Here is a 14,676-nt window from a genome sequence, read left to right as displayed (position 1 = left end):
GCATATTGAAAACTGTTATGTCCCCTCTCAGACTTCTCTTTTCCAGACTAAACAAACTCAATTTTTTTAATCTTCCCTCACAGGTCATGTTTTCCAAACGTTTAATTTTTGTTGCTCTTCTCTGGACTTTCTCCAACTTGTCCACATCCTTCCTGAAATGTGGCGCCCAGAACTGGACACAATACTCCAGTTGAGGCCTAATCAGTATGGAGTAGAGTGGAAGAATTACTTCTCATGTCTTGCTTACAACACTCCTGCTAATACATCCCAGAATGATGTTTGCTTTTTTTGCAACAGCGTTACACTGCTGACTCATACTTCGCTTATGGACCCTCAGATCCCTTTCTGCAATATTCCTTCCTAAGCAGTCATTTCCCATTTTGATTCTTCCTAAGTGGAGTACTTTGCATTTGTCCTTATTGAATTTCATCCTATTAACTTCAGACCATTTCTCCTGTTTATCCAGATCATTTTAAATTTTAATCCTATTTTCCAAAGCACTTGCAACCCCTCCCAGCTTGGTATCATCTGCAAACTTTATAAGTGTACTCTCTATGCCATTATGTAAATAATTGATGAAGCTATTGAACAGAACCAGACCCAGAACTGATAGCTGCGAGGCCCCACTTGTTATGCCCTTCCAGCATGATCATGAACCACTGGTAACTACTGTCTGGGAACAGTTTTCCAACCATTTATGCACCCATTTATGGTAGCTCCATCTAGGTTGTATTTCCCTAATTTGTTTATGAAAAGGTCATGCGAGGCAGTATCAAAAGCTTTACTAAAGTCAAGATATACCAGGTCTACCCCCCGTTCTACGAGGCTTGTTACCCTGACAAAGAAAGCTATCAGGTTGGTTTAACACAATTTGTTATTTACAAATCCATGCTCACTGTTACTTATCACCTTATCTTCTAGATGTTTGCAAACTGATTGCTTTATTATTTGCTCCATTATCTTTCCAGGTGCAGAAGTTAAGATGACTGTAATTCCCCGGGTTATCCTTATTTCCCTTTTTATAGATTGGTACTATATTTGCCCTTTTCCAGTATTCTGGATTCTCTCCTGTCTTCCATGACTTTTAAAAGATACATGTGAAAGTGAAGATACACTGCTACCTCGATATAACGCCACCCAATATAACACACATTTGGATATAATGCGGTAAAGCAGTGCTTTGGGGGGGCGGGGCTGCACACTCCGGTGGATCAAAGCAAGTTCAACATAACATGGTTTCACCTATAACGCGGTAAGATTTTTTGGCTCCCAAGGACAGCGTTATATCGAGGTAGAGGTGTATTTACAAATGCCCATATACCAGGTCACTTAAAATCAAGCTCTCTAATGACTATCCAGAATATTTAGAAAGTATAGATAGCCTAAAACAATAACATCAGTATGTCAATTTTGTGGCAACCTCAGACTCTCACAGCATCTCAGCAGTCTTGTTCAGCTGCCTGAACTACTCGACTCCCACCAGAATCTTTATCCTATATCACAGTGTGCTCACTAAAACATCCCCCATCTGCATCATACAATCTGAGTAGATGGCTTACCTCTTTCACTTTCCTCCATCAGTAGCCCTATTAGAGTTGCCAGGTGTCTGGTTTTCGACTGGAACGCCCGGTCGAAAAGGGACCCTGGTGGCTCTGGTCAGCATTGCCTACCGGGCCATTAAAAGTCTGGTCAGCAGAGCTGCAGGGCTAAGACAGGCTAGTCCTTATCTGTCCTGGCACCGCGCTGAGCCCCGGAAGCAGCGAGCAGGTCTGGCTCCTAGGCAGGGGAGCTACGGGGCTCCACATGCTGCCCCCCGAACACCATCTCCGTGCTCCCGTTGGCTGGAAACTGCAGCCAATGGGAGCTGGGGGTGGTGGTGCCTGCGGGCGAGAGCAACGTGTAGAGCCACCTGGCCCCCACCCCGTCTAGGAGCCGGACCTGCTGGCTGTTTCTGGGGCACAGCATGAATCCAGGACAGGCAGGAGCCTGCCTTAGCCCCACTGTGCCACTGACCAGGAGCCACCCAAGGGAAGCCCATGCCCTAATCCCAAACCCCAACCCCCTGCCCCATCCCTGAGCCCCTCCCAAACCTGGAGCCCCCTCCTGTACCCCAAACCCTTCATCCCTGGCCCCATCAGAGAACCTGCACCCCCAGCCGGAGCCCTCACTGCCTGCCATACTCCAACCCTCTGCCCTAGCCCAGACCCCCCTCCCTACTCCCTGAACGTCTCATCCTTGGCCCCACCCCAGAGCCCATACTCCCACCTCAACCCCCTGCCTCAACCTGCAGCGCCCCCACACTTTGAATCCCTTGCCCCCACCCCCTAGCCTGGAGCTCCCTCCTGCACTCCAAATCCCTCCTGCCCACAGAGCCCACATCCCCAGCCCAGAGCCTGTACCCTCTGCTGGACCCCAACCCCCTGCTTTTACTCACAGCCCCCTACCACACCCCAACTCGGAACCCCCTTCTGCACCCTGAACTCCTTATTTTCGGCCCCACCTCAGAGCCCACACATCCAATTAGAGCCCTCACCCTCTCCCACATCCCAACCTGCCCCAGCCTAGTGAAAGTGAGTGAGGGTGGGTGAGAGCGAGCCACCGAGGGAGGGGGAATGTAGTGGGAGGGCCCTCAGGGAAGGAGCGGGGGGAGGGGGTGAGGCCTCAGGGAAGGGGCTAGGATGTTTGGTTTTGTGCGATTAGGAAGTTGGCAACCCTAAGCCTTATCCTAGCAGCTGAAGCTCTCCTAAAAAATTTGATCCCAGTATTTGTGGCCCTTCCATTTTCTCCTCCTAAATACTAGAACCTTTCTACATCTCCAAAACATTCGCACAGCTGCCACAACTCTCCTTCTCCTTGTCTGAAAGATGCATAACACAGCTACCAAACTCAACTGTCCTTCTGGAGCATTAGTTCTCAACCTGTGGCCCAAACAGCACACAGCCGAGGCCCATGTGACATCCTCAGGGCCATATAAGTAGTATTGGCTGTGGCCCACATACAATGGTAAATAGGTTGAGAATCACTGTGAGATATCTCCCCAACTTCACCCGATCACCTACCCAGTTGCCACTGCCCTTTCATAGTCCTCTATATACTGATGAGCTAATGTACCCCTGAAAAATATAGGTGTGTAAGGATTAGTATGGTATATACCCTTCCCTAAACTGAAAGGGCAGTCAAACTGATAATACAAATACATGATACTAATATCACATAAACTGTAGCAAATCAAGTAAGTATCAACTCATATGAATGTACAAAAAATGTGAACTGAATTTATTTAAAAACCAATTTTATCTCCATACCAGTGCATAGAATGTATTAAATTATGCAAAAGGCATTCTTTCTTTCCCACAATTTGAATAAAAATCTTTAGATTGCATATATTGGTTTAGTTCTAGAAATAGTACATAAAAATGGAATAGTGTAATGTTGTTGGTATTTATTAGTGTAATCTTGGACATTATTATTTTTCAAGGAAGGTAATACAGTACTTTTCAGAGTTTGTATTTGTTTTACTTACTTACCATAGTGGAAGGCTTTTAGTGGAAACCAAAACAGAATAACTGAGTGGAAGAGGCCATTTAAACAATGAACCCAGAAAACCTAAGGGAAAACAAAAATCCATGAGAACCATTTGCGATAAACTAGCTCTGTGAACCATGACCTTCTTTTTATCTCTAAGTTAGAATCACAAAAGGTATTTTTGTCAAGCCACCACTGTGAACGGATATAACTGACAGGCACTTTCTGCCTCTTAGCCCTTCATGGGACATATGTTGTTTTTATGTTTCAAAAAAAAGATGCTTACTGTCACTTTTAAATTTCACAATTATCAGTAAAATTTTAAAATATATACAAAACAGTATTTTGACTATGATGAAAAATATGCAACAAAACAGACAACTACAAACTTTATTACATTTCTTAGATGATGCACTAAAAATTACTTTAGCATTTGGGTTTCATTTTACCTTTCTCACATGATACACAATTTGGATAAAAGGACAGTTAAACCCAAATTTCTTTACAAACTAGTCTACATATTTCAGATACAAAATAAAATACACATTGAAATTAAAAAGCATCTTTCTTGGATTTCTTCTTACTGTATAATTCATAATAAACTTTCCATAATGCTTTCTTATTTGACATGAGACAAGTTATTAAACTTGAAAACATTTGTGCTAAATGACTCTAATTTTACTACCAAATTTATTATCATTTGTGAAAGACAAATACTGTTCATAGGAACTGTGCTGTATTAAGTATAAGCATAAATGTAATATTGGTGCTTTCTATAGCATATTATAGATAGGTATGAAAGACCTGACTAAACTATCGAGAAAAATGGATTTTGAACTCTTGTATCCTTCAGGACAATAATCATGTTTTATCATTAGAAATGCTTTTTACAAACATAATATTTATTGTACAAAACTGACATGTATTAATAGTTTTAAGTTGTTCAAACAATAGAAATTAAGTTGCCTGCCTCACAAAATTTTCCACTATGTCTCAAAGTCCTTTGTTATCTTACCCTGCTACATTGGGGTGTATGATCCAATTTATGCTCCAATACTTTGCACATTTGAACTTGTGTTACTCATTAACCTTTGTCTCTCCTTCTTGCCATGTCATTACTACAATTTTTTATTTGACAGAAAGCACAGGTGGGTGCAAGAAAAATTTGTTCTACTTTTCCATTTTCCTGACCAATACTTATTGTCACAGGCTAATCCTTTAACCTCTGTCATGACCTCATAACCCTTGACCCTTTTTACCATAATAAACCTATGCATCATCATTCAGTGCAACAATGATTCCAATTCTTCCACACTCAAAACCCACACCAACTGTTCTGCTTATAGTTAAGTATTTTGTAGACATTTACTCATTAACATTGCAAAGACTTGCAAGGGATATAGCCACACAATTTCCATGAGAGCTGTGTGTTTAAGTCTTGGACAGCCCTGAACACTGAAGGATTACATAAGAAATAAAATTACAGATTTTCATTTTTTTTCTGTGAAACACATCATATATAGACATAACTGACCTAATTTAAGTGTCTTTCTGGATTAATTAACTGAAAATTCGGGAGGCATTACTTAGCATGTCACGTGATTTTTCACAACTTTTACCAGGATTCTTTTTGGTTTTGGCCAATTTAATTATAAGTCTCAAATAATGCACCGACCATTACAGTATGTGAAAAGAGAGTAATAATATCAATGAATATAATTCCCATATACATACATGAATGTTTTAGAATTCTATTAGTACTAGTCTCACTAGTATCATATTAAGGTGATAACACAACCATACTAATGGATCATGTGACCAAAACCCAATTCTTATATATATATTTTTAAAAGAGTTACAATGAGACAGTGGACTGCCTACAAATATTTCCTATCAATCACTTTCAGTTTTGGTCAGAGGGGGAAAAAAGGAAGAGAAAGAGGAGAAAATTCTCACATACTTGTCCAAACAAAGACTGCTTAGAACTTAATGTTACATTATATATAGTATATATAGTATAAATCCATTGACTTAAACAGAGCTATGTCAATTTACATCAGCTGGGGATCTGACCATGTTAGATTATATCATACAGTATATATTACCAAATATATGGAGACATTGCTAATCATTAATTGAGAACTTAGATGTCCCTATCTTTAATAATGGTTACCCCAATGTATACTTAAACTATCTGAGATTTCCTAAACATATATACATATGTATACACACACACACACACACACGTATATATAAAAATCAAATCGGCATAACAACCAAAGGGTGCTGCCCATCAACGTATATGTGTTAAAAATATGAGTTTTCAGATTTGTGCTAGTCTATGGCATATATAATACACACTTATTATTTACTTACTTTGTAAGTAAAAATTTCATGATATTAATAAAATTACAGTTTCAAAGATGTATTTCAATTTGCTTTTTTTATTTATATTATTTTGCCATCTGTGTAAATCTGCAAGAAACTGTATTTATTTTAAAACCAAGTGCAACTTTCATTTTCAATTTTGCCAATTTAAAAAAAATACAATACAGACACAATGTATTTTTCCACCAATATTATCCTTTGATCTCTTTGAACCTAACTCCAAACACACAATTTAAATTCCTTGTTAAAACAGGTCTAGTATGTTTCTTTCACAGCTCAAAATTAATGAAGAATGGTGTAAGGCTCCTCCGCCTACCAATTTAATGACAGCTCTTATTGTCCTTTGCTTTACTTCTCCACATGGGTCAGTAATCCATTTCCACACAACAGTTCAAGTACATAAGATTTGAGGACCAAAAAGGACAAATCACTTCTGCCTGAAGGAGACAGCTTTATTACCAGCAGACAAAAACAAACAGTTTTTTAAAATAATGTTTGCCAGTATATAAAAAACTGGATAAATATGATTTGTGCTTTTCATAGACAATGATTTCCTGCCACTGAAGACTGATGAGAATATTAAAAAACAACCCTTCATTTTTAACTTTATGAGAATATATGGCACAGGAATAAAATGGACAACCACCCTGCATTACATTTAAGTTTGCTCTACTTTTAATGCAATTGTCTTCTACCTTTGTGTTAAAGTCCAGGGCATTTTGAGAAGTCTTGTATAATTCTGGATATTTCAGCATATTTTCCTTTCGGCAGGATCTCTCAAATATTCCGAGAGTCAGTGGTGGCATAGCTGTAAATATCTAACATATAAATCAAAAAATGTATTTCAGAGCTTGAGAACTAAAAACTTCATAAAGAATCAAGAGACTTTAAAAAAAATTGTTAAACAAAATAGGAATTAAATGCATTAAAAACCTTAAACCTTACCACATTGTAAAGACCTATACACCATCTTTCAAAAAGAATTTGTCCAGAAAAGCCGTTAACAAAAGCAAACCAGATCTGAAAAGAAAGAGATATGTGACTTAGATGTTGTACAAAGAGTTTTAAAATACATTTTAACTCTGCTTTATTAAAGGGATGTTTTTAGGACATTCGCTAAATAGGTCTGAAAATTACTGATAAATCTCAATAGATATTTTGTTCACAGCAGTATGACGGGTAATGTCTAGTCACATATGTTAGCAATTCTGTTTCTTTGACTAAATCTGAACCTATTTCTAAAAGAAAGCCAGTTTCAGAAACACTGATGCCTCACATAGTATGAGATTGATTCATGTAACTGTGTTTATGTCTACAGCTAAAATGTAACTTTCTTATAAATAATAGTAAAGAACATAACACATTGAAATATTTTATTTAAATACTTTTGCCCTATAATTCTGTACTTAAGCCCTGATTTTGCACTACAAACAGCATGGGTAGACCCTTTTTCCCGCATGGCGCTCATTGCACAACCAGACTTTATTGCACAAAAATCAAGAATTGAACCTTACTTGTAAGTACTTTAGAGTACTGGAGAGGAGTACTTTAGAAAACTGTTCTCACATTAGTATTATCCCTTTCTGCACATGGATTCACATGAAGTTAGATTCTTTGGGGTATAATTCTGCCATTCTTAATTTAGCTGGTACTTTACTCAGTACAGGGGTACTCACTAAATAAGGTACTGCCCAACATAAGTAAGGAAATGAAGAATCAGGTGCTGATGGAATTTGGGGCTTTTTATTCATTATATCACATACACTTTAAAATACAAATTAACAGTAAAAATTAAGCGTCATTTCAATAATATTTCTAGTCACAATTTAAGGCTCTCTATTTTATGAAAAGGTCAGAAAAATAACCTAATAAATGCTTGGCAACTTATAATATTAACATTTTTACTATTTTAAATATAAAAAATTATATCAAATTTAATGAGAAAACAAAACAAAAGCCAACTTTCTGAATCGGTACAGATAGTGAATCAGCAGTAAGATTAATAAAAAAGCTTGACATGTTGGTCAAGTGAATTTTAGAAGCAGTCTTGCATAGACCTTGCCACAGTTCACGTTTCATTTAACCTCATTATGGAAGCATGAATTGCTACAAATTTACCATTTATCAATATGTACCCAGGCTGGCCTCCAGATGACCAGTTCCTGTGAACAAACTGGTCTTCTTTTATCATGAGAGGAGGGAATGCTTGAACACATAAAAACAAATATCTGATTTATGAGATGGAAAAGAAAACAAAGTAGCAACTATTAGCATACAAAAATAAAATGTAATTAATCTCAAAATTGTGAACTATTCAGCAAAGAAAGCCAGACTAAAACTATCTTTAACACATTTACGTGTTGTGGCCAGATATTGAAACAATATGGGACACAAAAATCATACCATAGGATAAACTATGGACAGTTTTAATACTGAAATTCCTTGCTTTTTAAAATTATATAAATTAATGTCCTTAAACTCAGTTTGCTATTTATATGGTTAATGTTTCAACCTATTGTTTGAAAACAAGCAAACAAACCAACCCATATCCTGAACAATAGTCTATAACTGACAAGCCAGATTTTAATAATGTTTGTTACGTAGCATATTTTGACTTTGGATTTTTCAAGTATGGACTATGTGAATATATTTTTGTGAATTTATAAAACACATATAATCAAGTGGTTTTTCAGTAATGAAGGCTTCAAAGCCACTGCACTTTACTGCATTAATACATAAGGCTCTCTTTCTGTTGTCTGGCTATGTTGGAACTGTGTGGAAGTACCCAGCAGATAAAAGTGTACAGTGCAGATAATGAGAATCATAGAATATAACGGTTGGAAGGGACCTCAGGAAGTCATCTAGTCCAACCCCCTGCTCAAAGCAGGACCAATCCCTAACTAAATAATCCCAGCCAGGGCTTTGTCAACCCTGACCTTAAAAACTTCTAAGGAAGGAGATTCCACCACCTCTCTAGGTAACCCATTCCAGTGCTTCACCACCCTCCTAGTGAAAAAGTTTTTCCTAACAGCCAACCTAAACCTCCCCTACTGCAACTTGAGACCATGTCCCCTTATAAGAACATAAGAAAGGCCGTACCGGGTCAGACCAAAGGTCCATCTAGCCCAGTATCTGTCTACCGACAGTGGCCAATGCCAGGTGCCCCAGAGGGAGTGAATCTAACAGGCAATGATCAAGTGATCTCTCTCCTGCCATCCATCTCCATCCTCTGACGAACAGAGGCTAGGGACACCATTCTTTACCCATTCTGGCTAATAGCCATTTATGGACTTAGCCACCATGAATTTATCCAGTCCCCTTTTAAACATTGTTATAGTCCTAGCCTTCACAACCTCCTCAGGTAAGGAGTTCCACAAGTTGACTGTGCGCTGCGTGAAGAAGAACTTCCTTTTATTTGTTTTAAACCTGCTGCCTATTAATTTCATTTGGTGACCCCTAGTTCTTGTATTATGGGAATAAGTAAATAACTTTTCCTTATCCACTTTCTCCACATCACTCATGATTTTATATACCTCTATCATGTCCCCCCTTAGTCTTCTCTTTTCTCTTTTCCAAGCTGAAAGAGTTTTGTCATCTGGTACCACTGACAACAGTCTAGATCCATCCTCTTTGGAACCCCATTTCAGGTAGCTGAAAGCAGCTATTAAATTCCCCCCTCATTCTTCTCTTCTGCAGACTAAACAATCCCAGTTCCCTCAGCCTCCCCTCATAAATCATGTGCTCCAACACCCTAATCATCTTTGTTGCCCTCTGCTGGACTCTTTCCAATGTTTCCACATCCTTCTTGTAGTGTGAGGCCTACAACTGGACCCACTACTCCAGATGAAGCCTCATCAATGTCGAATAGAGGGGAATGATCACGTCCCTCGATCTGCTGGCAATGCTCCTACTTATACAGCCCAAAATGCCGTTAGCCTTCTTGGCAACAAGGGCACACTGTTGACTTATATCCAGTTTCTCATCCACTGTAACCCCTAGGTCCTTTTCTGTAGAACTGCTGCCTAGTCACTCGGTCCCTAGTCTGTAGCAGTGCATGGGATTCTTCCATCCTAAGTGCAGGACTCTGCACTTATACTTGTTGAACCTCATAAATGATCATTTCAATATATAACTGGGGGGCTTCCATCAGCCCTCCCCGTTTTGCATTCGGGTTCCCAGCCCACCTGTTGCTAAGACCTTACCATTCCCTCCCCCCACCAAATGAGGGTTAAGGTGGGGTATAAAGGAAGGGGGGGTTGGCTTTCTGATGTTCCCGTCATAGGAGCCCCAATCCCCCATTTCCACTCCTTTAATGAATATTTCCTTTAAATCCTTTATCAATCCATTTATCTGATCAATGTATCCTTTCCCTATGGATTACCTCACTGGACATCCACCCTACATCAACATAATGAGTTGTGACATCATAGTCTAAGCCCTGGTCCATGTTTGCCCCCAGCTAAGCTCCCCTCTTCCAAACCTGCTGTGGGGAAGGTGAAAAAAACCTGAATTCGCCTAGGCCTATCTGGCAGCAAGAAAAAAATTCTTTCCCAGCTCCCCGAGAAAGGAGCAACTAGCACAGTGCCCACAGCAGATCTTGACCAAACTTGGTATTTTGCCACTTCTACATGTGAAAGGGTGGGTGCTGTTCCACCTGGTCCATGTAAAAGAGGGCTTCTCCTGTTCCAAATGTACACTTCTGGTCATCTGGGGGGATGCTCAGTATCCCCACGCTGACCTGCTCTGCAGCTGTTGCAGAATCACTCCATGTCTCTCTACCCCTTAAAGAGGTACTCACCTTCATAGAGTCATAGACTTTAAGGTCAGAAGGGACCATTATGATTGTCTAGTCTGAACTCCTACACAACGCAGGCCACAGAATCTCACCAACCCACTCCCACAACAAACCCCTAACCTATGTCTGAGCCACTGAAGTCCTCAAATCATGGTTTAAAGACTTCAAGGTGCAGAGAATCCTCCAGCAAGTGACCCGTGCCCCACGCTGCAGAGGAAGATGAAAAACCTCCAGGGCCTCTGCCAATCTGCCCTCGAGGAAAATTCCTTCCCGACCCCAAATATGGCGATCAGCTAAACCCTGAGCACGTGGGCAAGACTCACCAGCCAGACACCCAGGAAAGAATTCTCTGTAGTAACTCAGATCCCATCCCATCTAATATCCCATCACAGGTCATTGGGCATATTTACCGCTAATAGTCAAAGTCAATTAATTCCCAAAATTAGGCTATCCCATCATCCCATCCCCTCCATAAACTTATCATGCTTAGTCTTGAAGCTAGATATGTCTTTTTCCCCCACTGCTTCCCATGGAAGGCTGTTCCAGAACTTCACTCCTCTGATGGTTAGAAACCTTCGTCCAATTTCAAGTCTAAACTTCCTGATGGCTAGTTTATATTCATTTGTTCTTGTGTCCACATTGGTACTGAGATTAAATAATTCCTCTCCCTCCCTGGTATTTTTCCCTCTGATATATTTAGAGAGAGCAATCATATCTCCCCTCAGCTTTCTTTTGGTTAAGCTAAACAAGCCGAGCTCTTTGAGTCTCCTTTTATAAGACAGGTTTTCCATTCCTCGGATCATCCTAGTAGTCCTTCTTTGTACCTGTTCCAGTTTGAATTCACTCTTCTTAACCATGGGAGACCAGAAATGCACACAGTATTCCAGATGAGGTCTCACCAGTGCCTTGTATAACGGTACTAACACCTCCTTATCTCTACTAGAAATATCTCGCCTGATGCACCCCAAGACCGCATTAGCTTTCTTCACGGCCATATCACATTGGTGGCTCATAGTCATCCTGTAATCAACCAAAACTCCGAGGTCCTTCTCCTCCTTTATTACTCCCAACTGATGAGTCCCCAGCTTATAACAAAAATTCTTGTTATTAATCCCTAAATGCATGACCTTGCACTTTTCACTATTAAATTTCATCCTATTACTATTACTCCGGTTTACAAGGTCATCCAGATCTTCCTGTATGATTTCCTTCTCTTATTGGCAATACCTCCCAGCTTTGTGTCATCCGCAAACTTTATTAGCGCATTCCCACTTTTTGTGCCAAGGTCAGTAATAAAAAGATTAAATAAGATTGGTCCCAAAACTGATCCCTGAGGAATTCCACTAGTAACCTCCTTCCAGCCTGACAGTTCACCTTTCAGTATGACCCATTGTAGTCTCCCCTTTAACCAGTTCCTTATCCACCTTTCAATTTTCATATTGATCCCCATCTTTTCCAATTTAACTGATAATTCCCCATGTGGAACTATATCAAATGCCTTATTGAAATCGAGGTAAACTAGATGCACTAAGTTTCCTTTGTCTAAAAAATGTTATCTTCTCAAAAAAGGAGATCAGGTTGGTTTGGCATGATCTACCTTTTATAAAACCGTGTTGTATTTTGTCCCAATTACCATTGACCTCAATGTCCTTAACTACTTTCTCCTTCAAATTTTTTTTCCAAGATGTTGCGTACTACAGATGTCAAACTAACAGGCCTGTAGTTACCTGGATCACTTTTTTCCCCCTTTCTTAAAAATAGGAACTATGTTAGCAGTTCTCCAGTCATACAGTACAACTCCTGAGTTTACAGATTCATTAAAAATCCTTGCTAATGGTCTTGTAATTTCATGTGCCAGTTCCTTTAATATTCTTGGATGAAGATTATCTGGGCCCCCCAATTTAGTCCCATTAAGTTGTTCAACTTTGGCTTCTACCTCAGATGTGGTTATATCTACCTCCATATCCTCATTCCCATTTGTCATCCTGCCATTATCCCTAAGCTCCTCATTAGCCTCATTAAAGACTGAGGCAAAGTACTTGTTTAGATATTGGGCCATGCCTAGATCATCCTTAACCTCCACTCCATTCCTTAGTGTTTAGCGGTCCCACTTCTTTCTTTGTTTTCTTCTTATTCATATGGCTATAGAACCTTTTACTATTGGTTTTAATTCCCTTTGCAAGGACCAACTCTACATGGCTTTTGTCCTTTCTCACTTTATCTCTACATGTTCTGACCTCAATAAGGTAGCTTTCCTTGTTGATCCCCTCCCATCTTCCACTCCTTGTAGACTTTCTTTTTCTTAATCACCTCCCTGAGATGCTTGCTCATCCAGCTTGGTCTACAACTCCTGCCTATGAATTTTCCCCCCTTTTTTGGGATGCAGGCTTCTGATAGTTTCTGAAACTTTTACAAATTAATTCCAGGCCTCCTACACCCTTAGATACACAAGTTCTTCAGTCCAATCCACTTCCCTAACTAATTTCCTTAATTTTTTTAAGTTAGCCCTTTTGAAATAAAAAACCCTAGTCACAGATCTATTTTTTTTATCCTTCCATTTAGTTTGAACTGAATTAGCTCATGATGACTCGAACCAAGGTTGTCCCCTACAACTATTTCTTCTATGAAGTCTTAACTACTCACCAAAACCAAATCTAAAATGGCATCCCCTCTTGTTGGTTCAGCAACTACTTGGTGAAGGAATCCATCAGCTATCACATCCAGAAAAATCTGAGCCCTATTATTATTACTAGCACTTGTCCTCCAGTCTATATCTGGGAAGTTAAAGTCTCCCATAATCACACAATCCCCATTAGTGTTTACTTCATTAAAAACATTGAAGAGGTCTCTATCCATATCCAAATCAGATCTGGGTGGTCTATATCACACCCAAAGCACTATCCCAGGGGAGGCTCTAGTAGCTTTCTTCCCCAATGTGATTTTTGCCCAGACAGACTCTATCTTATCCATTCCATCACTTCTTATTTCTTTATAGCCTACCTCATCATTGATATACAATGCCACTCCACCATGTTTCTGTTATCCCTATATATCTGGTTTCACTTCCTGCACCAGTAACTCTAGTTCCTCTATTTTGTTACCTAGGCTCCTCGCATTGGTGTACAAACATATTAATTTTTGCTGTTTGGCTTCGCTCACATTCTTTACCCGATTAGGCACAGTCATTCTATCACCAGTATCATCTATTACACTGGGATCTACACTACCCTTCCTCCTTATGTCCATTCTCCTACCCACGGCTGTATCCTTAATTGGTTTTCTTCCCTCTCAATATTAAAATCCAGCGTGGCGATTACCTGGACATCTTCCAACCATCTCTCCCAAATTCCTAGTTTGAAGCTCTCTTAATCAGTTGTGCCAGCCTCCATCCTAGAAGTCTATTTCCCTCCCTACTCAGGTGAAGTCTATCCCGAGAGAACAGTTCTCTGTCCATGAATGCCTCCTAGTGGCCATACATCCCAAAGCCCTCCTTTTAGCACACTGCCTGAGCCATCTGTTGATCATCATAGTCTTGTCACACCTTTGTTGCCCTTCTCTAGGAACAGGCAGAATCCCACTGAAGATCACCTGAGCCTCGGTTTCCTTGAGTGTCTTCCTCAGTCTGGCATAGTCTCCCTTGATATGTGCCAGCAAGAATCTAGCCGTATCATTTGTTCCCACATGAAGGACAATCAGTGGATTCTTTCCCACTCCCATTAGAATCCTCTTCAGCCTCAGGTCCACATCCCGTATCTTAGCACTCGGCAGACAGCACACCCTTCTGTTCTCTAGATCAGCTCTGGTTACAGGCCTGTCTATTCTTCTCAGTAAGGAGTCCCCGATTATGTAGACCTGCCTCTTCCTGGTGATGGTGCAATTCTCCGGTCTATTCCCTGTTCCCTCTGGCTGCAAGTCCTCTTGATTTCTATTCTCCCTTGCAATCCTTTGCAACCCATCCTGTATTCTCC

At 40.0% G+C, this 14,676-nt stretch overlaps 1 protein-coding gene across 1 annotated transcript in view; it reads right to left on the bottom strand.

The window, feature by feature from the left end:
* ATP8A1 (ATPase phospholipid transporting 8A1) overlaps window positions 1-14,676 on the bottom strand; it is a 227,265-nt gene that overhangs the window by 52,208 nt on the left and 160,381 nt on the right. The window contains exons 27-29 of the mRNA XM_045018807.1: window positions 6,859-6,933; window positions 6,609-6,731; window positions 3,528-3,606 (exon numbers count right to left, since the gene is read on the bottom strand). Coding sequence (XP_044874742.1) covers window positions 3,528-3,606; window positions 6,609-6,731; window positions 6,859-6,933 — 277 coding nt within the window. The remainder of the gene's footprint in view (window positions 1-3,527; window positions 3,607-6,608; window positions 6,732-6,858; window positions 6,934-14,676) is intronic.

The sequence above is a fragment of the Mauremys mutica genome, chromosome 5, assembly GCF_020497125.1.
Source record: "Mauremys mutica isolate MM-2020 ecotype Southern chromosome 5, ASM2049712v1, whole genome shotgun sequence".
Classification (NCBI taxonomy): Eukaryota; Metazoa; Chordata; order Testudines; family Geoemydidae; genus Mauremys; species Mauremys mutica.
The sequence above is the reverse complement of the archived record's forward strand: the minus strand, read 5'-3'. Positions and strand labels throughout refer to the sequence as shown.